This window comes from Lactuca virosa, chromosome 6 (assembly GCF_052849685.1).
Source record: "Lactuca virosa cultivar CGN04683 chromosome 6, Lactuca_virosa_CGN04683_v6, whole genome shotgun sequence".
In the NCBI taxonomy this organism is placed as follows: domain Eukaryota; kingdom Viridiplantae; phylum Streptophyta; class Magnoliopsida; order Asterales; family Asteraceae; genus Lactuca; species Lactuca virosa.
The window spans coordinates 106723131-106744328 of record NC_136431.1 but is presented as its reverse complement, the minus strand read 5'-3'; the positions used below and the strand labels follow the sequence as shown (position 1 = coordinate 106744328).

General features: G+C 35.7%; 2 protein-coding genes and 1 long non-coding RNA gene across 7 annotated transcripts; 2 read left to right on the top strand and 1 right to left on the bottom strand.

Moving 5' to 3' along the window:
• The first annotated feature begins 200 nt into the window (after positions 1-200).
• On the top strand, positions 201-5391 carry AAE18 (acyl-activating enzyme 18). Its single transcript, XM_079055905.1, has 13 exons — positions 201-657; positions 839-968; positions 1062-1321; positions 1404-1646; positions 1777-1905; positions 2219-2292; positions 2385-2605; positions 3872-3966; positions 4053-4269; positions 4466-4591; positions 4659-4757; positions 4828-5034; positions 5121-5391. The coding sequence occupies exons 1-13, from the start codon at positions 371-373 to the stop codon at positions 5232-5234; spliced, it is 2202 nt and encodes a 733-aa protein (XP_078912031.1). The 5' UTR covers positions 201-370; the 3' UTR covers positions 5235-5391.
• Positions 5392-11803: 6412 nt separating this feature from the next.
• LOC145120057 (feruloyl CoA ortho-hydroxylase F6H1-3-like) lies at positions 11804-13494 on the bottom strand. The gene is made up of 2 exons (XM_079055843.1): positions 12919-13494; positions 11804-12524 (listed from the first exon to the last, which is right to left on the bottom strand). Exons 1-2 carry the CDS (start codon positions 13431-13433, stop codon positions 11951-11953), a joined length of 1089 nt encoding a protein of 362 aa, XP_078911969.1. The 5' UTR covers positions 13434-13494; the 3' UTR covers positions 11804-11950.
• A 446-nt stretch (positions 13495-13940) lies between these two features.
• LOC145121390 (uncharacterized) lies at positions 13941-18392 on the top strand. Of its 5 annotated transcripts, XR_013714589.1 has the most exons (5): positions 13941-14318; positions 14388-14464; positions 14615-15362; positions 16678-17122; positions 18242-18392. It is a non-coding gene; the product is annotated as an uncharacterized LOC145121390 (long non-coding RNA). The 5 variants fall into 5 exon arrangements; XR_013714587.1 differs by lacking the exon at positions 16678-17122; XR_013714586.1 differs by lacking the exons at positions 16678-17122; positions 18242-18392 and having other exon boundaries at positions 14615-15180; positions 15296-15807.
• Positions 18393-21198: the final 2806 nt, after the last annotated feature.

The window sequence follows — 21198 nt, the reverse complement described above, 5'->3', positions numbered from 1 at the left end:
ATGACTATTCTAAAAAAACAATGAAGAATAAAAACTAGCTATCTACCTACTATTTCAATGACTATTTTCGAAAACACAGAATTCTTTGGTTATTTTTTAAAAAATCATTAAAATATTATATTAGATCTGTAATTTTCTAAAAAAACAACGAACGATCAAATCAGGAGGCTCATAGGGTATTACCGATAGAACCTGGCTTTCCAAACATAGTAACCATCACATGATGACATGATTGAATGTATGAGAAGTACTGAGCGCCCATTAATTGCTTCGTTTTTCACCTACACACGCTACTCATTCTCAATCACAGCATGAATCACCTACCCCTATTTCCTTATTTTAAGCCCTTCGTGTTTGGACATCATAGAAAATGGAAATTCAGATGGATAAAGCTAAACGTATCCACGAATTGGGGCTCCAAGAACTGCTGAACACTGGATTATCAGTACATGATGCGAAATCGCTGCAAATCGAGCTCAAAGAAGCCATTGATCACACCACTAGCTCCAGCCCAGTTGAGTTATGGCGCGACATTACTTCTCGAAGGTTGCTCAAACCATCTTTCCCTCATTCTCTGCATCGTCTCATCTACAACGCCGTTTATGCTGATTACGATGCCTCCATCCATGGCCCTCCTCTGTATTGGTTCCCTTCCGAGTAAGTTATAATGTTGCTTCTGCTTTAGGGATTTTCTTCTGGTGTTCTTATACTACAATTATAAAATCCGAATCATAACTAGTGTTTAGCTAATTATGAACTGATCAACTGAACTATCATCATTTGAACTTTCATCATTTGATCTTAGTGTAATGAATTTGCGTTTCTGTTTGTAAATTAGTGTTGATGCTAAACGGACGAACTTGGGGCGACTTATGGAAACTCATGGCTCAAAGCTTCTAGGAGCAGCTTACAAGGATCCTATCTCAAGCTTTAAACAATTTCAGAAATTCTCCGTTCATCATCCCGAGGCAAGTTCTTGTTCTTACAGTCGTATTTCCTCAAGGCCTCTTTTGGATCAACATATCTAATGTTTAATGAACTTTGTGATGTTTTGGTTTCAGGCATACTGGTCGATTGTTTTGGAAGAGCTTTCAATACGATTTCATCAACCTCCAAAGTGTATATTGGATACCTCTAACAAATCAAAACATAGCGGCTCATGGTTTCCTGATTCAGTTTTGAACATCGCCGAATGTTGCTTAAAATCAACTACCAAACAAGATGACGAGAACGAAAAGGTTGCAATCGTATGGAGGGATGAACGATTTGATAATTTTGAAGTAAACAAGATGACACTGAACGAACTGCGACACCAAGTAATGTATGATTTCCATATACAATTCGCCATTAATTTTATACTTCTTTATGAATCTTGTATCTATGTAACTAATTTTTTTGTATAGGTTGGTTGCAAATTCATTAAAGGGGTTGTTTTCAATTGGGGATCCGATTGCAATTGACATGCCAATGACAGTAACTGCAGTTGTTTTATACTTGGCAATCATATACTCTGGATTTGTGGTTGTATCCATAGCTGATAGCTTTGCATCAAAGGAAATTGCAACAAGATTACGCGTCTCTAAATCAAAGGCTATCTTTACTCAGGATTACATTGTTAGAGGTGGTCGAAGATTTCCTTTGTACAGGTAATAACTACAAATAGGATCACACATTCACACTGCAACTATTGAGATTCAAAAGTCAAACCCTTGACTTTTTCTACAAAGTATACCACTCTGAAACCAACTGTCATCATGATTTCTTTCTTTTTTGCAGCCGTGTTGTTGAAGCCACTGAATGTAGAGTGATTGTGATTCCTGCAATTGGAGAGAATCTTGACATTCAACTAAGAAAACAAGATATTTCATGGCAGGATTTTCTTTCAATTGCAAGACACCTTCCAAGGTACAAATTACCATAATAACCTTGTTTATACCCCATTCTAATAAGATCCTTCTCTTCCAATCTACATGTTATTTTTTATGGGGCTAAATGCATTAAGTAGCAACATAGTCTCACCTATTTGTGTATTAAGCATCCTACTTTAATTTCTCTCTCGTAAATCATTGTACTTTCAGTTTGTTTCTTAGTACATTATATCTTTAATAGTCTACCCAATTATTCTAGTAACAATTGCTATGTATATATGCAAGTAACATTTTATGTGAAGAAAAATGGAAAATATTGATTTAATGATTTTCAATTTATTAAATTTCAGCCCGGATTATTGCCCTCCAGTCTATCAGTCAATAGACACAATGACAAACATACTCTTCTCTTCAGGAACAACAGGTTGAAAGACATTATCTACAATCTCTTAAGCCTCTAAAAGTATACTTTTCTTTATTAATTAACTTATAAGTTTTCTTTTTTCTCTTTTTAAGGAGATCCAAAAGCTATACCATGGACTCAAATTGCTCCCATTCGATGTGCTGGTGATTCGTGGGCCCACATGAACATTCAGCCTGGAGATGTGTTTTGTTGGCCCACAAATTTGGGATGGGTGATGGGGCCCATTTTACTCTATTCATCTTTCCTATGTGGCGCTACACTAGCTCTTTATCATGGCTCCCCACTTGGTCATGGTTTTGGAAAATTTATTCAGGTTACTTCTTCAAACTTTTTTGGGAAAACCTTATTAAAACCCAACATATTTTCATGAAAATCTTAAAAAACCACTATATAATTTTTTTGTACATTAAAACCCTTATATTTTTTAAAATGTTAAAACCCTTATAAGTTTTCAAATTTATCATTTAAGGCGTTGGGCTCGGTAAATCCTAGATAGTTAAAAATATTATGTAAACGATTCACAACGTTTTGATTGTTACAACTCAATAGATTAAAAAATTTCAAAAAAATATGAGGGTTTAAATGCACTACAAAAAATTATATAATGGTTTTTTTAATCATTTCATGAAAATAGATTAGGTTTTTCTGAGATTTAAAAACCTTAAATAAGAATTTCAGAAAATATAAGGATTTTAGTGTACTAAAAAATAATATAGTGGTTTTTTTAACATTTGATGAAAATACTTTGGGTTTTTATGAGGTTTTCCCAACTTTTTTTATAAGTATTAAAGATTGACCAAATTGCCCCTAGGGTGTGGCATAGTTGGTTCTAGGATGGTATACTTGCACAAATATTAAAGTGTGAGAGTTTCAATTTTAATATGAATTGACTTTTTTGTGATTATTAGCAACACAACCCAACATTTTATTGGAAATCATTATCTATAATAATTTTTTTTATTGTATTTAAGACAATAAAAGATTATTTAAAGTATAGAAGAAATTAAACTATTCCTTTTAGGGTTAATCTCAAAAAATACCTTATATTTTGTGTTTTTTCTGGATTAAACCTCAAATTTATTTTTTCGCCTAAAATAGACCTTATATTTTTTCTGAAAAAGCCCTCAACTTTGTATTTTTTTTCCGAAAAAAATCCTTAACCTTCTAAATGCTTCCTAATAAACCCTCAACTTTTTTAGTTTTTCATGAAAAAAACCCTCACATTTTACAATTGTTTTTGGAAAAAATGACTAAAAGGGCCAAATCGGAAAAAATGAAAAAATACAAGGTTTTTTTCAGGAAAAAAATAAATTTGAGGTTTAATACGGAAAAAACACAAAATACAAGGTCTTTTTTGAGATTATCCCTTCCTTTTAAATATAAAAACAAGCTAACAAAATAAAATAGAAAACTGTGAAGTTTGGGGTTGTATATGAAAATCCACCAATATTAGTTTGTGCTTTTTTGGTGGTGGGGTTGCTGGAAGAATAACCTTTTACAAAAAGATTGAAAAAAAAAAAACATAAAATCTTTTAAATTTTTCAATATATCACTTAACATGGTTTAAAAAATCTTTCAGGATGCAGGAGTGACAACTTTGGGCACAGTTCCAAGCATAGTCAAGACATGGAAAAGTACAAGATGTATGGAAGGTTTAGATTGGACAAATATCAAGTAATTAATTAATTAATCCTCCTTTATTTAAAAAAAAGAAAAAAAATTATCATTAACGATGTTTTTGCAACATAATTTCCAAACAGGTTATTTGCATCTACAGGTGAAGCCTCAAATGTTGATGATGATCTTTGGCTTTCTTCAAGGGCTTATTACAAACCTATCATTGAATGTTGTGGAGGCACTGAGCTTGCTTCTTCTTACATTCAAGGGAATCTTCTTCAGCCACAAGCCTTTGGAGCTTTTAGCTCTGCTTCAATGACAACTGGCTTTCTCATTCTTGATGAACATGGAGTTCCCTATGTAAAATCTTTCTTTTTGACTTAATACACTTATATATCCATGTTTCTATTTTACTTAAATAGACAAAAAAAGGCCTTTATGTATAAAGTAGAAGGAAAGACCAACATCATTTATCAATTCAACATATTTTTTATTTATCATGTTTTTTTTTTCTTTAATTTAATTGATTGTGGTGAGTTTTATGTATATATGACAGCCAGATGATGAAGCATGTGTTGGTGAAGTTGGGTTGTTTTCTCTTTACATGGGAGCAACAGATAGACTACTTAATGCAGATAATGAAGAGATTTACTTCAAAGGAATGCCAATTTACAATGGAATGGTATCACAACTTTATAATTTTTAAAAATAAAAAATTTATAACATAATGTGATTGTTTGTTTATATAGAAACTGAGGAGACATGGAGACATAATCAAGAGAACAATCGGAGGCTATTTTGTTGTACAAGGGAGGGCTGATGATACCATGAATCTTGGTGGCATAAAGGTATTGTAGTTCATAATAAATTTTTATTTTTTATATTAAAAGAAAATGAATATGGGTTTTGTGTATGCAGACAAGTTCAATTGAAATCGAACGTGTTTGTGACAATGCTGATGTCAGCATCATGGAAACGGCTGCAGTCAGTGCTTCACCCGCAATTGGTGGTCCAGAACTTTTGGCTGTATTTGTGGTACTAAAAAAGGGGTTCACTGCTGAACCCGAGAATCTAAAGATGATATTCTCAAAGGCTATCCAAAGAAACCTTAATCCCTTGTTTAAGGTTTCCTCTAATCCACTCTTGTTTTTTTTTTTAAGGTTATTAAAAGAGTTAACTATGTGTTTATGATTTCGTTAATTAATGAACAGGTGAGTTTTGTTAAGATTGTTCCGGAGTTTCCTCGGACAGCATCTAATAAGTTGCTAAGAAGAGTTTTAAGGGATCAATTGAAAGAGGAGCTTCGCATTCGGAGTAGAATATAATCATGTTGTGAAATGTGAACTAAATTACAGTAATGGTCCTTGGGCTTAGTGAAAAGTTATGGATTCAGTCCAATAAGTTTGTACTTTTGCATTGACGGTTCTTAAATAAGTGTAGTGCTATAAACGAACCGTATGAATACAAATAAGAGATTGTTCATTTTCGTTCGTTTTAGTTTAACTGAATAAAGGAACAAACAAATTTTCTTGTCCGTGTTCATTCATTAGAAATTTATTTTGTTCACGTTCGTTTGTTTATGTTCATTAAGATGTTAAACGAATGTTAATGAACATAAACGCATGAGCATAAACAAACATATAACATGGACATAAAAGAATACAAATGAACAAAAAAAAGTCGTGAAGAGCTGTATGTAAATGAATATATGTAAAAAAAAAAGAATCACACGTCGCCATTCCTCAAACCTAATGGAAGACAACATGTATAACTATCACCGGTTTGCTATAAAAAAAAAACAAAGAAAACAAGTAATAAGAGTAACTTACTCAAATCCTCTTAGTGGTTTAGGGTCAATTGGGCATTTTGTTCATTTTTTTTCATTCGGACCGTCTTATAAGGCATTTTTTGTTATATTTTTTTATCCCTATCAAACATAATAAAAGTTATGTTACCTTTATCTAATTCTTTTTTAATGCACTTATTATTTGTTTATTATTAACCTATTACAAAACAATGTTATGAAGATTAATCTTACTATCGAAATCATTCCTTCTCTCAAAGTCTCTACCGGACTATTAGTGCTTTTCTTCATGAACTTGGACCAAATTTCTTGAAATATCTCGTTTGTTGGAACAACCATAAATCCAGATTTTGGGAAGATTTTGCTTATGGGTTTGATCTAATGTATGTTAGGGTTTTATTATTTTTTGAAGCTAGGTTGGATGTTTATGCTTTTGAATTTGATGAATTTGGTTTTAATAAGAAAATAGATATTTGTGCAATCCAATTCATTTTTACTATTAATTTGGATATTAGAAACCATCACTTTTGGATTTTGTATACAATAAATTTGGATCTTAGAAACCGTCAATTTAAATTTGTATCCTATCAATTTTTGAAGAATGGCATCAAAGATGGTGGTCAGAGCTCGTTAGATCGACGACGGCTGGGCGGCTTGAATGAAAGGAAGGAAGAGAATTTCTGAGGATTTTAGAAGTTGTGGGGACCAGGGGTTAGTGGGGTGGGTCATCTTATTTTTTAAAATTATAAACAATATATATTTTGAGAAAAAAATAGATTAAAGTAATATAGTCATTTCATGTCTAAGATAGATGAAAATCGTAACAAAAAAATATCATAAGCACTTACTAAGTGAAAAAAAAGAAGTTAAAATAAAAAACATACAATATACACCAAACCACAATAAGATTTTAATAAATTAATCAAGTAATGATTATTGCATAGAACAATATTAAAATAAAGGGTAAATTACACCAATCGTCCCTCGTGCACATGCCAAAAAGCATGTTCAGTCCCTATTTTCAAAAATTAACTCGGACCGTCACTCGTTTGCTTAAAACTTGCACACTTCATCCCTGATATGCTTTTTTCTTGCGAATGTAGTCCGTGCCTCATTTGAAATGACGATAATGCCCTTGGATATTTATTTTTTAGTTATTCTAATATTATTTATTATTTTTTTATCAATTAACAAAGAAAATAAAAAAAACAACTCTTTGTAATCTCTATCTCTCTCAGTTATAGTGGAAAATACCACTACCTCCTCCGATCGATCTCTCACTCTCTCTCCCCGTTCTTTTTCGATACCTGCTCTCATCTTTTCCAACCCATCCACCCCTTCACTTCCAAACCCTCACGCTATTGTTACTGATCGGAGATAAAAGAGTAACCCAAAACACACACACATGTGTGTTTTGATACGATATCGAGATAGAGGTCAAGTGAGATGGAGACATAGCACGATACCGAGAGAGAAATAGGTTGAGAGAGATAGACTTGATGAAAGCAAAATAGGAAATGGGTGAGATGGAGATGTAGCACGATAAGAGAGAGAAATACTTGATTTCGATTTTGATTTTGAGTTTCCTCCTTCTTCATCGTCATCAAATCCAGAAATTGAAACTGATGTAGGTTTTCATTTTGATTTTAAGGTTCGTTTCAGGTTTGGTTTGATTTTATTTCGATGGATTTGTCTTGGACTTGATTTCAATCGGTTATGTAACGCCCCGATTCTCAGGTATGAAATTAATATAAGAATTTTCTTGTTTTCGAGGTCTACTCGACGAGTTGGTTCGCGTGTTTTAGTGACCTACTCGCCGAGTCCAAAAAGGGACTCGACGAGTAGGAGTTGGCAGATGAAACCCTAAATTTTGGGGTATTGCACCCTATTTAAAGGATCATTGGCCTCCCCCAGCCTCCCCTTTACTGCTTCTTGTCCCTCTTAAACCCTAATTCGAGTGTGTGTGATCTTTTGGTGTGTTCAAGCTTGGAGGAGGGATTTTGGAGAAGGAAACACTTGGGGAAGCAAGGAAATCAAGGCTAGGAACTCGTGGGGAGCTAAGAGATTCTTCAGTTGTCACTCTCTGGAAGGTATTAAACTGCTTCTTTGGCTCATCTCTCTTTTAACCTCTTTTGGATGAGTTTTATGAAAGGCTTCTTATGCTTGAGCTAAGATCTGAAGTTGTAACTTCAGATCTGGACTCCCTTTGACCCCTAGATCCATAAAGTCATCAGCCTTGCCTAGTATGAGCCTTCCCTCAAGTGTGAGACTTCATTGCAAGCTTAGTTTTCTCATTTAAGGGCCTTAGAGCTTTGCATGCACGTAAAGTTTGCAACTTTACGTGATAAGCAGGCCTTGGAAGGTTGGATATGTAATCTGGAACCTTTGCATGGCTTAAAAAGCATATGTATGGTTGAAGGACTGAAGAGACTCGGCGAGTCGCAAGGTCGATTCGGCGAGTCATATGAAGATAGTCATGTACCCGACGAGTTGGATGAACAACTCAGCGAGTCATATGAAGATAGTCATGTACCCGACGAGTTGGATGAACAACTCGGCGAGTCAGATGAAGATTGCCTTGGACTCGGCGAGCCAGTCGAATGACTCGGCGAGTCAGTCGAATGACTCGGCGAGTCGGCTAGGGTTTCTCTCGAACCTTTGGACACGCGTGGGCTCGGCGAGTTGTAGGGAACTCGACGAGCCAACCAGGGATTTCACGACTTCTTGAGTTCAGGAAGGACTCGACGAGTCGGTGAATTACACTCGACGAGTCGGGTCAACATGGACTGTTGACTCTAACTGTGGACTTTGACTTTGACCAGGAGTTGACCAGTTAACTTCTGAGGGTATTTTGGTAATTTGGAAATTTATGAAAAAAGGTTTTGTGGTAACTATAGGTGGTGGAGTTCGTGTTGGTGATCCGGGAGTTGAGCCTTCTAGTTTCAGACGACAGTTACGAGGTGAGTTATCCTCACTATATCAATAGGGTCTACGGCGCCAAGGCCGGCCCTTTATGATTTATATCCTGGGTTAGGATGGTCGTTATGTTATTGCTATATTAGATTACATCCTGGTATAGGATGATTGCTATGTGATTGCTATGCTAGATTTCATCCTGGTTTAGGATGGTTGCTATGTTAGGATTCATCCTGGTTTAGGATGGTTGCTATGCTAGAGATCGGTTAGATCGGTATCCTGGTTATGGGATGGTTGCCATGTTAGTGATCTGTTACATCTGCATGTTTACTTGTTTATATATATGTGCACATGTTTGTTGACTTGGGGAAAGGGTTGAGGCAGGTCCTGCTGTGTGTAGTAGGCCAAGACACCCTGGGTGGACCGGGTAGACTATAGGCCCGGGCCGGGAAAATCTAGTCAGGCCGAAGGCCCAGCGAGCGGTACGGATAGGCTGAAGGCCCCGAGGAGGGCGGTCTAGACGTGCTGAGGGCTCGGAGAGCGGTCCAGATAGACTGAGGACCGGGAGTCGGTCCAGTCAGACTGATGGCTCATTATGCATACTGTATCTGCTTGCTTATATGTTACGATTATGATTGTATGGCGTTGGTATTTTGGGGGTAACTCACTAAGCCTTCGAGCTTACCTTTATCAATTATTGTTTCAGGTACTTCTGATGATCGCGGGAAGGCAAAGGCGTGATCGCACCGCTTTTCACATTTTATGTTTTTATGATTTGATTCTGAGATACTCTGACAATATACTATTTTGAAAAACAAGTTTGTATTAATCATGTGGTTTGAAACGTTTTAAAAAGTTTTAAATTGGCTCAAATTTTGTGGATGTTACAGGTTACTTGTTTCGATTTTGAAGATGAAGATAGGTTGGGACTTTGAATGTAGTGAGATGTCGTGAACTTGTGATTGTGATTGCTTATGGGTGTCATTTGTATTGATTAAATCTCGTCAGTATTTCAAGGTTTCGAAGATTGAATTATTGTTTCGATGGTGATGGTTATGGTTCAAAGAAATAACTTTCGATTAGAGCAGTGGATAGATCGATTTGATTATTGGGTTTCACCACGAAGCATATAGATTGAAATTGGTAGTTTCGATGGTCGTTGGTGTTCTTAAGGCAGAGGGAGAGAACGAAGATAAGGATGGTGGTTTGGGGTTTGATTTGGTACACTGATTTGGGGTTTTGGATGGTTAACGGGAATGGGTGAGAAGAGGGAGACGAAGGTAGAAGAAAATTGGGGAAAGGGAAGGGGAAGGTGTTGGCGGTGATAGGTTGTGGTGTCGGAGGTTGTGACGCTGATATGTGGTGGCACCGGAGGAGTCGGCGGTGATAGGTGGTGGTGGTGTCTTGTTGCAGAAATAGGGACTGAACGGGAGGGGGGGGGGGATATTTGTTTACCCTTATTTTATTATTATTATTATATATATATATATATATATATATATATATATATATATATATATATATATATATATATATATATAATTTAAACTGATAAATAAATAAAAAAAGGAAAAAGGATATAACTAAGGGTAAATTAGTCTTTTCATGTCAATAGGGATGATGCGTGTAAGTTTAAAACAAATAAGAGATCGATTTGATTATTGGGTTTCACCACGAAGCATATAGATTGAAATTGGTAGTTTCGATGGTCGTTGGTGTTCTTAAGGCAGAGGGAGAGAACGAAGATAAGGATGGTGGTTTGGGGTTTGATTTGGTACACTGATTTGGGGTTTTGGATGGTTAACGGGAATGGGTGAGAAGAGGGAGACGAAGGTAGAAGAAAATTGGGGAAAGGGAAGGGGAAGGTGTTGGCGGTGATAGGTTGTGGTGTCGGAGGTTGTGACGCTGATATGTGGTGGCACCGGAGGAGTCGGCGGTGATAGGTGGTGGTGGTGTCTTGTTGCAGAAATAGGGACTGAACGGGAGGGGGGGGGGGGGATATTTGTTTACCCTTATTTTATTATTATTATATATATATATATATATATATATATATATATATATATATATATATATATATATAATTTAAACTGATAAATAAATAAAAAAAGGAAAAAGGATATAACTAAGGGTAAATTAGTCTTTTCATGTCAATAGGGATGATGCGTGTAAGTTTAAAACAAATAAGAGACCGTCCGAGTTAATTTTTGAAAATAAGGACTGAATGTGCTTTTCGGCACCTGCATGAGGGACGATTGATGTAATTTACCCTAAAAAAAAAGTTATGTTGTTTTTCTTGTTTAAATAAATATAAACAAATGTTAAAGAACCAATGTACTTTAAAATTTAAACGAACATAAACAGAGAGTCACGAGTGTAGATTAACACACAATATCATTTTTGGTGATTGTTTAACTAAAGGAACTAAAAACCTTGTCCATTTCATTTGTTCATTAAATAAATAAATATAAATGAACTTTTCGTCGAACTGTCATAAACGTTACATTACATTCAGTTCATTAGCACTAATTAAAAGTAACGGTTCAATGGTTAAAACCATAAAAAAAAACCATTTTACCATTGTCTTTTTCAAATTTCTTTAATCCCTCATTTTCCTCTCTTCAACAAACCCAAAATTCAAACACACTTTGACCGGATCATATATTAAATCTGAAATTAAATAAAACTAATTCCAAACCCAATTGTTTCAAATAAATCAAAATCAAAATTTTGTTTATTGGTGGATAAGTATCAAATTATGTTAAATGCATTCATTGGTGTCTTGATCATCGTCGATCTCCCGTTTCAAATTTGTTGTGAAATTCAAGAGCGGGATTTGGTCAATGATCTATGTATTTTTTTTGTTTTTTTGGATTCGGATCGGATCTAGCAGCATGGGAATTATCTCTTTATTTTGACTTTGTTTTTATTTTAATTTTTTATGACGTGGTTAAATTGCGTGTGAATTTAGCCTTATTAAGAAGACAAGCGCAAAATTATAATTTTTATAGATTTTAGGTTGAGGATTACTAAAGACCAACAAACCAAAAAGAGTGATTTATGTATGACCAATGCAAAAGTACAATTAAACAATTGGGCTTCCATCCACAACTGTTCACTAAGCACAATGATGATATATGTAATTTAGTATAAAAATAAAATATAAACTCAAAAGGCAAAAGGCAACACATAGAATAACATCTACCATGCATCAAGGGATTATACAAGCTTGATCATCATACATTGCTTATGAAACACTCTTTTATTCTTTTTCTCCACAATTTAAAAGCTTTTGTATTACACAAAAACATTGAATTAAACTTATATCATTGCGAACTCAACCGTGGCCTTCCCATCGTGTGCTTTTCTGAAGAAATGTTTGACATAATCCGAGTACAAAATATCCTTATAAAGCACTTTCTCTCCATTCCCAACCACTTCAGGCAATGGTCCGATTACATCACTAGGCCTTGGGTTCACAAATATCGGGACTGAAATCCTGTTATTTGTTCCATTAGCAATGACACGATGTTCAATGCTTTTATACTTCCCGTTGCTCATAATTTGAAGTGCATCTCCAACGTTGATCACCAAAGATCCAGCAACCGGAGGGACATGAACCCATTTTGATGTCTCAGTGTTTCGTACGTAAAGCCCTCCGATATCGTCTTGAAGGAGTACAGTCAGTGTGGATACATCTGAATGACGGCCCACACCGATTGTGAGCTCGGGGGTAGGGCATGTGGGGTAGTAGTTGAGGTTAATCCGCTTTGAACCCATTAAAATCGCTTCTTTGGATTCATCAATCTCTTTTACGTTTAGTCCTTTCATTAGTATCTCAAGTAGCTTCTTGACGATGAATTCGGAACTCTTCATGTATTCCAATGCTTGATTCCTATTATAAGAGACAAAAATTTGAAGTTTTCGAATGCATGTGTGTGACATATCAGTTGTGGTTTTAGTTGTCATGTATTTTGGTCTTTCACTGTGAAGCTATCCCACATAGATGGTGTTTTTTAATGGTTCATAGGAATGAAAAATCGAATATTTTTTTATTGTTTGGTTGGAATTAAAATAAAATAAAATAATACCTAGTCTTTTAGACTTTTAGAGTTGGTGGATGAAAGAGTACTGTTGACGAAGAAAGTGAAATAGAAAGACAAGACTAGACGAACGTATTGTCCTAAATGATTTTTTTTTTTTTTTTTTCCACCGAAAAACGGGTCAATTTATGACCGAATTGAAACCGGTCCATAAGCAATTCTTCTCGAGTACAACACATTGTTTACCTGCACACAGGAGGCCAAAGTGAAGCAGCCTCATCATCGGAGACAAAAAACAGGCTGAGATAATCCTTCCACTCAAGAGCCTTCTCAGCTTCAGGAGTAAAACTCGTACCAAAACGAACATGATTTGAAACCGATCTTTCTTTAGAATACTTATTCTTTTCTTCTGCTGACAACGCATAAAACTTATGAGTTGCATCTTTGACATCTTCAAGAACATGAATAGGGACTCCATGGTTTACAATCTGAAAGAACCCCCATTTGCATGCAGCATCACATACTGCTTTAGCTACATTTGGGTCATCCCAGTTTGACATATCAATAACCGGGATGGAGTCTTTATTTTCTTCCTCATTGCTCGCATGATCAAACCGTTCTTGTGGGGGTTGAATGTATTGGGGAGGTAGGGTTTTGAGTCCTAATTCTGATAAACCTTTGACTCCATGGCCTTTGTTGACCACGAAATCGAGGATGTTGAGTGTGTTTGCTGAGTGGACTAGTGACATTGATGGAGCCATGGTTCGAATTGTTTTGTGTTATATATCAGAGGGCTAATTATACGATGTGTTACCTTCATTGAGTTTGTTTGATATATATAGGTAGGATAACGGAAGAAGTGTTAAAGTGGTAAAGTTGCATTGTTCATGCTTTAAGAGTAAGAGTTGCATATGCATGGCCAAGCACATTGCGGTTGGTTTCCGAAAGAAACAATTTCACGCCTTATAATAATACAAGAGGAATTTAATTACGTGTCTTATATATATATATATATATATATATATATATATATATATATATATATATATATATATATATACCTTAATAAGCATTATCCTCAAAATGCTGAATTTTAAGAGATACAACCCTTAAAGCATTATATACAACAAGTTTATGCATTGCAAAGTAAGTAATGTTACCCGGTCAACAGTGAAAAAGTCAAACTTTCTTTACAGCTCTTATCCCCGATCTCGCCTAAAATATGTCCGGTGCGCGTCACTTATATATGGCCTCGGTACCTCAATGTCTCTTGACTAGGTCCTCATTCCTTATCCCGCCCAACAACCTCTCCATTATATCACCCCTTCTTTCACCCGATGATGCTATACGCCTGTTCATCTTCTTCACCATTTATATAACCCTCCCCTTCTCTCATTCACCATTGACTATCTAACGCCTTCAACTAACTGCTTCCCTCACCACCTCCACCGTATTCTTTCTCTCAATCTCAAACCATACTCCTCTTTATCCCAAGGATTTATCGGTCTCGATCTTAGATTGGCTGGATCATACAAATGACAGTGCAACAGTGAGGCTCAAGTAAGCATCAATCATTGAACCCCCACCACAAGGCCAAGCGAAAAACATATCAGGGTTCCTCTGATTTGATGAAGATGGAAAAAATGGTCTATTCTCACAATCGAGCCCTAAATCAATATGGATTCAAGCTTATGTTTTTATTTTGTCATTTGCAGTTCCATCTCTCTTCAACTCTCACATAACAATGTCGATCATTAGGGTTTATATCACCTCCCTCCTAGATTACAACAAGGTACGTTATCCTTACAAATTCCCTTTTTTGGTACATTTTTATGTTATCACCGGTTATCTATTATTAGTTTTTGCCTTTCTTTGAGTCCCATGGTTTCTATGTATTACCTGACCATCATCATCTGTTTTCCGTACACTCGATATTGAACAGAATCAGGACCAAACAAGAATCAAGCAAGGCAAAAGTTGATTCAAAAGCCATTTACTCACTAAAGTTATGTTTCATTTCATATTCTAATCTATATGTTATGTATTTATTTGTTTTGTGTATTAGTTCTATTATTATTAGATTTTTAGATTTTGTAGGTTCTTCAAACTTTATGATTGATGGTGAAGTTTTTTGTTTTTTTTCAAGTTATGTCGAGTCTTATACAGCTTGCTTCAATCTTTTCCTCTAAAAAATGTGAAATCTGCAAGTTCATTGAATATCAGTTCCTTCTCTATCTTCATTTCACAAAAAAAAAAATCCAATGGGTTATTTATTTTGAGTGTTCAGCGGAACAGAATGGGTTATTCCATTGAAATGAAAAAAAAACATTTGTTTTTGAGTTTGTTTTCTTCTATAGGGTATGTTATTTGGGTTTTGTTCTCATATTATGAGGTTTGGGTGTTAACTTTCATATGGGTATCAAAATTACTATTTAGTTTTGATTTTATAATTGTTTTAAGGTTAATACAATTAAATGGGCTATCTAAGGACAAAGCGACTTTACTAAAGTAAGCTTTTACATAAGCTCTCTCTCTCTCTCTCTCTCTCTCTCTCTCTCTCTCTCTCTCTCTCTCGCATTATCTAAGGCCAAAGCAAATTTACTAAAGTGTAAGGAGCTTGCAGGAAAAGATAAAAGAAGATCCCCTTTCTAAGCCTAAAATCTACCATCTATTGGAAGCATAAAAAGCTGGTAAAATCTCTTTTTTTCTTTTATTTTTATATTTGCTTAAGTTCTTTGGTTTGTGTGTTCTATTATATGGTGGCAAAAGGAGTTCAAAAGTCTTGAACTACGGTTCCTAATTTTTCACAGTTTATGTGTTTTTTGTTTTTCTGCAATGTTTTTAGAAGATGTCATTGCACATTCAAGGTAAGCAACAATTTCTAGAGATTATTTGGTTATTGTGGTTGTAGAGATGACTGAGGGCCATGATTCATGGTTAAACTCATAAACACCTTCCCATCGATGTTAATTTCATCTTGATTTCTCATGCATTTGTGTTTTATATATCATATAGAGATTACTTTGGTTTATTATTTTAGGTTGCATAAATAAATGATTATGTTGTTTTGTCATTGTTTCTTTTGAAATGTAAAATGGTTTTGGTGATTTATTAATATGGTTGTGTTGGTTTGAATGTAGTAGGAAGTCATAACACTCCATCCAAATAGGGAAAATGGTAAATTATTACCTTTAATGCATTTTATTTGATAGCTTTTTATATCGTTTCTTCTTTCTATTATCCCTAGCCAACCATGAGTCTTGGTCTGTGCAATGATTTCACCAAATTAACATTACCAACAAGGGTACTTATGTTGTTTTTAGAACTGCATGTATATTATTAGTGAACAACTATCAAGAAACAAGTGGGCTTTTTTTTGTTAAGATTTTCATATTTTCAGAAAGTTAGTTAGGACATAATTCGTTGCCTTGGGGATTTTACTGTGATAGTTGCTGTTAGGAATTCCTTCTGTGATTTTGACCATTTTACCCCTAGTGGTTCTTGTTGCTTGGTTGTTGCCTTTATATTTTTTTGCCCCTGGTTATTTTTTGGACTCTCATTCAAGATGGTGGACATGATAGAGCTTATTGTTGTCAAAATTTTAGGGTATGTTTTAATTTGGTCAATTTTGCCCTTTTTTTGCTCTGGTTTTGAAGTTAAACATGAGAACCAATTGAACCAGAGCAATCTTGATTTTCATAGTAAATAATGGCTTTTCCACAATAAACTATTAGTATGACTTTAAGTTCTACTAATAAGTCCAAAATAGACTTCCAATTCCAAAAGGCCACCATGTTAGAAAGATAAAAAAAAGGTTAGAAAATGTAACGCCCGTGTTTCTGGGCCAGGCATTAATGATGATGTAATAGTCTAGGTTAACCTTTTCAACCCATTTTGAAATAATAAGAATGTATTATTTGAGTATTATGTGTTTTATGGTTAATTGCTTAATTGTGTGGCTTAAATGAATTAAGAATAAAAATAAGCGTGAAAATGAAATGTTAGATAAACCCAATATTGATACATGAAGACGTAGCGGTCGTGACGAGGTTTCCAAATATATAAAGAATGCCGAAATCCGAGTTATAACGAAGAAGTTATGACCTGTCGAAGTTTCGCGACAGAACCGACACGACGCCGAATGACGTACAATACGAATTTAAGATAGAGCGATATTTAGACTTAGTGATCTAAACGAAAGTCGTAGAATACGTTAAATCGAGAGCGTACATAAAGAGAATGTCTAAATCTGACTTCGTATGAGGAAATTATGATTTTTCTAAGTTTCGACTTAGCGGTATGCAGCCCGAAGTTCGGAAGATCCCGAGAAGTAAAGTTTCCGAGTCGAAACTCTGCCTGCGAGAAACCCGGTTTTTGTGAAGACCTCCCGGTTTCACCGAAGAAATACTACTCTTAGAGCCGTAGTGCTGTCCGATCATCTTCTTATCAAGTGAGTGTGTAGTTACTTTCTTCCAACACATAAATACGAAGTATTCTCTATAAAATACGTGCTGTGTGTTTATATGTTATGTGTTATTTGAAATGAGTATTGATTGAATGTTTTATACATGTTTTATGTTGTGTATATATATATATATATATATATATATATATATATATATATATATATATATATATATATATATATATATATATATATATATAGGGGATAGCTCAAATAAAAACAGTAAATAATGTGAGAACGTAAAAACACTATTTTTATATTATTATTCTACAATGAATTTTCTATCCACAGCTTTATGTCATTATTCAACAATGAATAAATGAATAATCGCATATTAAAACTAAAATTAGAATTTACTACAAAAATACACATACATAAATTTATAATAGAATAATAAGATTATAATGAATATATGAATAATCAAATGTTAATATTCATACTATAATTACTTCAACAATACACAAATACAACATTCATTACAGAATAATAACATAAACATAGTGTTTTTACGTTCTCACACTATTTACTATTTTTATTTTAACTTATATATATATATATATATATATATATATATATATATATATATATATATATATATATATATATATATATATATATATATATATATATATATATATATATATATATCTACAAAGATGTTGGGTAGAACATGGGTAGATAGTGGATGTGTGATGAAATAAAATGATGAGAGGCCTTGATGTTGTTGTTGATCTAGTCATCTAGCGGAGTATGGATGACGACCACAGACTCATTCTAGACAGTCCAGTGGAACGCTGGCAGGTTCATAACCTGTAGGTGTTGTGAACGATGTGTTCACCGGTGTACTCTATCCCCCTCATGGTTGCCTTTAAAACATCTATTGTTGAGGAAACCCCTTGCAGTAATGTCCGTCCCGATGAAAAATCCTAGATTAGGTCCCTTAAGATAGATGTTGTTTTAGGGACGTAAAGTGAGGATAACGGGAATGGGTAATCGGGTTATTGTTGGTTGGTGAAATTAAATATAATTATTTATTGTGGGTTGAAAACCCTATATGCTCACCAGGCTCCCAAGACTGACCCACTCAGTTTATTTGTATTACAGGTAGTGGCGCGAGGGCATAAGATGGATGAATCATCAAGTTATTTTGTTTATAAGCCTGTAGTTGTATATAACTGTTGTATGGCTTGTAATTTGTCGTTTATGCTTTTTGGTCTGTATCGGAACATGACATCCCGAGTTTTGATATCTAATGAAAATGCATTCCTTTATAAAATGGTTTGGTAAATATTATTTTATCATATTTTGTTTTTGGGAACAAATTCCGCAACTCTTTTAAATCAATGGATTTACTCTGAAATTATTTTAAAAACATATTTTAAAACGGTCTTTTTTGGCCGTGATTTTGGGGATGTCACAGTTGGTATCAGAGCATTAGTTTAAGCGAAGATTGTGAGATAAGTGTCTGTGATATTTTAGACACGAGCACTAGTTTATTTTAGGAAAGTTGCCTAAAATGCTTTTATGTGCTAAATGTTATATGTTTGCCATATATGATATTATTTGTTCGGATCTATGGTTTGATGCCAACCGGATCTGGAGACCTTATGTGTTTAGGATTCTAAGCGTAGGATTACGGTATTAGAACTAGCATGTAAATGTTTCGGAGTGATAAGGATGATTTAATTATCTATCATGGATGAGGATCTAATTTCACCTTGTTCGGTGTGTAGATCAAAAATGGTAAGAACCAGAAATGGCGTTGGAAACGCAGATGAAAACAGGAATCAACCACCAGTGATTGAGCAAGCACCTGTTGTAGCAGCAGCACCAGAGCCAATGACAATGGCTGGGGTGCAAGCCATGATTCGGGCTATGTTAGCCGAACAAAGGGAAGAAATGCGACAGATGTTGCATTAAAATAGGGACGAACCTATCATGCCCATTGAGCAACCCGAGCTGATTCCCGAGCAATCGGAGGAAGGGAACAATAGTCGCATTGTGAGTCAAGTTGGGACTCAAGGAGAACGAAGGAATGACCCGGAAAGGGGAAACAACAAGGATGGGCGAATGTATAAGAATTTCTTGGGCGCCAAGCGGCCAAGCCTTTCTAGAAGCCCAAAGTCTGTTGAGATTATGGATTGGATCTCCGAAATGGAGATGGTATTTGAAAGTTGTGATTGTAGCAACAAATATAAGACTGTCTTTGCAGTTAGACAACTGAAGACCGGAGTCTTGAGCTGGTGGAAGTTGTTGGCGGATACTATGCCATGAGGAGAAGCCCTGAAAATGTCATGGGAGGAGTTCTTGGAACAACTAAGGGTGCAGTACTGTTCAGAGATAGATCTGATTGATCTGAACAATGAGTTCCAAAACTTGAAGAAGGGGAGAATGAGCGTAGATGACTATGCTACTGCATTCACTGAGAAAATGAAGTTATTTCCGTACCTAGTGCCAACAGAACTCTCTAAGATCGAGAGGTTCGCTAATGGACTTCCTGCCGACTTTGGCCTGACAGTCAAGATGGCAACCACTCTGAAAACAGTTGTTCGAGCAGCTAAGAATGTGGAGGCCCAACAGAAGGAAAAGGGTCTGGAAAGGATAGAGGTTGGTGAAAAGAGGAAGTTCGATGGACCGTCAGGTTCCAACAAAAAAAACAAGTTCTCGAAGTCTAGTTCGAGAGGAGGAGGAGGCGAAGCGAAATGGTGCGACAAATGTAAGAAGAAGCATCACGGAAAATGTGACGCAGTGGCCACATGTTTTAAATGTGGAAAGCCAGGGCATTATACCAACGAATGCACCCTCACCAAGAAAGTTTGCTATGGTTGCGGTGAGGAGGGTCACATGTCGAGGGAATGTCCGAAGAAGAAGGAGGCAGCAAAACCCAACATTCCGCCAAAGCCGAAGGCGAGAGCCTTCCAAATGACACTGGAAGCTGCTAAAGATGAAGCTGATGTCGCTTCAAGTACCTTTCTCGTAAACGAATTGCTTGCCCAAATTTTATTTGATTCTGGAGCCAACTACTCCTTTATTTCGCATGAATTTGGTAGAAAACTAGCTTTGCATGTCGATAGACTAGATAATGCTTTATTAGTCGAAGTTGCTAGTGGCAAGTTTGTACCTGTTAGCCATCGTATGAAAAACATCTTAATTGACATGAATGGGAATAAGTTCCACGATGAATTATTGCCTATTGAGCTAAATGGTTTCGACATCGTGCTGGGGATGGATTGACTTAGCGCCAATGATGCCGAAATACTGTGCAAGAAGAAAATAGTAAAAGTAAACCCGCCAGGGAAAAAGTCATTTATGGTGTATGGGGACAAACGCAGAGTAAATTCTGGAATCATTTCGCTAATGAAAGCCAGAAAGTGTTTGGCCAAATGATGTACATCATATTTGGCATTCGTGATCGATGCTAAGAAGGAGAAAAAGGAGATGCAGAGCATTCCTGTGGTGTGTGATTATCCGGAAGTATTTCCCGAAGATCTTCCTGGATTACCGCCTGATAGATAAGTGGAGTTCAGAATAGACGTGTTACCAGGGACGACGCCAATAGCAAAAGCACCTTACAGACTAGCACCGACGGAGATGAAGGAGCTAATGATGCAACTTCAGGAGTTATTGGACAAAGGTTTCATAAGACCTAGTTCATCACCCTGGGGAGCTCCGGTGTTATTCGTAAAGAAAAAAGGACGGAAGTATGAGAATGTGCATCGATTACAGAGAGTTGAACAAGGCAACAATAAAGAATAGATATCCGTTGCCGAGGATTGATGACCTGTTCGATCAACTACAAGGCTCAAGTTATTTTTCAAAGATCGACCTGAGGTCAGGATATCATCAGCTGAAGGTGAAAGAGCAGGATATCGAGAAGACTGCATTCAGAACACGATATGGACACTACGAGTTTTTGGTTATGTCGTTTGGACTAACCAATGCTCCAGCAGCATTCATGGATTTAATGAACAGAGTTTGTAATCCGTTCCTTGATAAATATGTGATGGTGTTCATAGATGACATTCTGATTTACTCGAAAAGCCAAGAGGAGCATGGCAGAC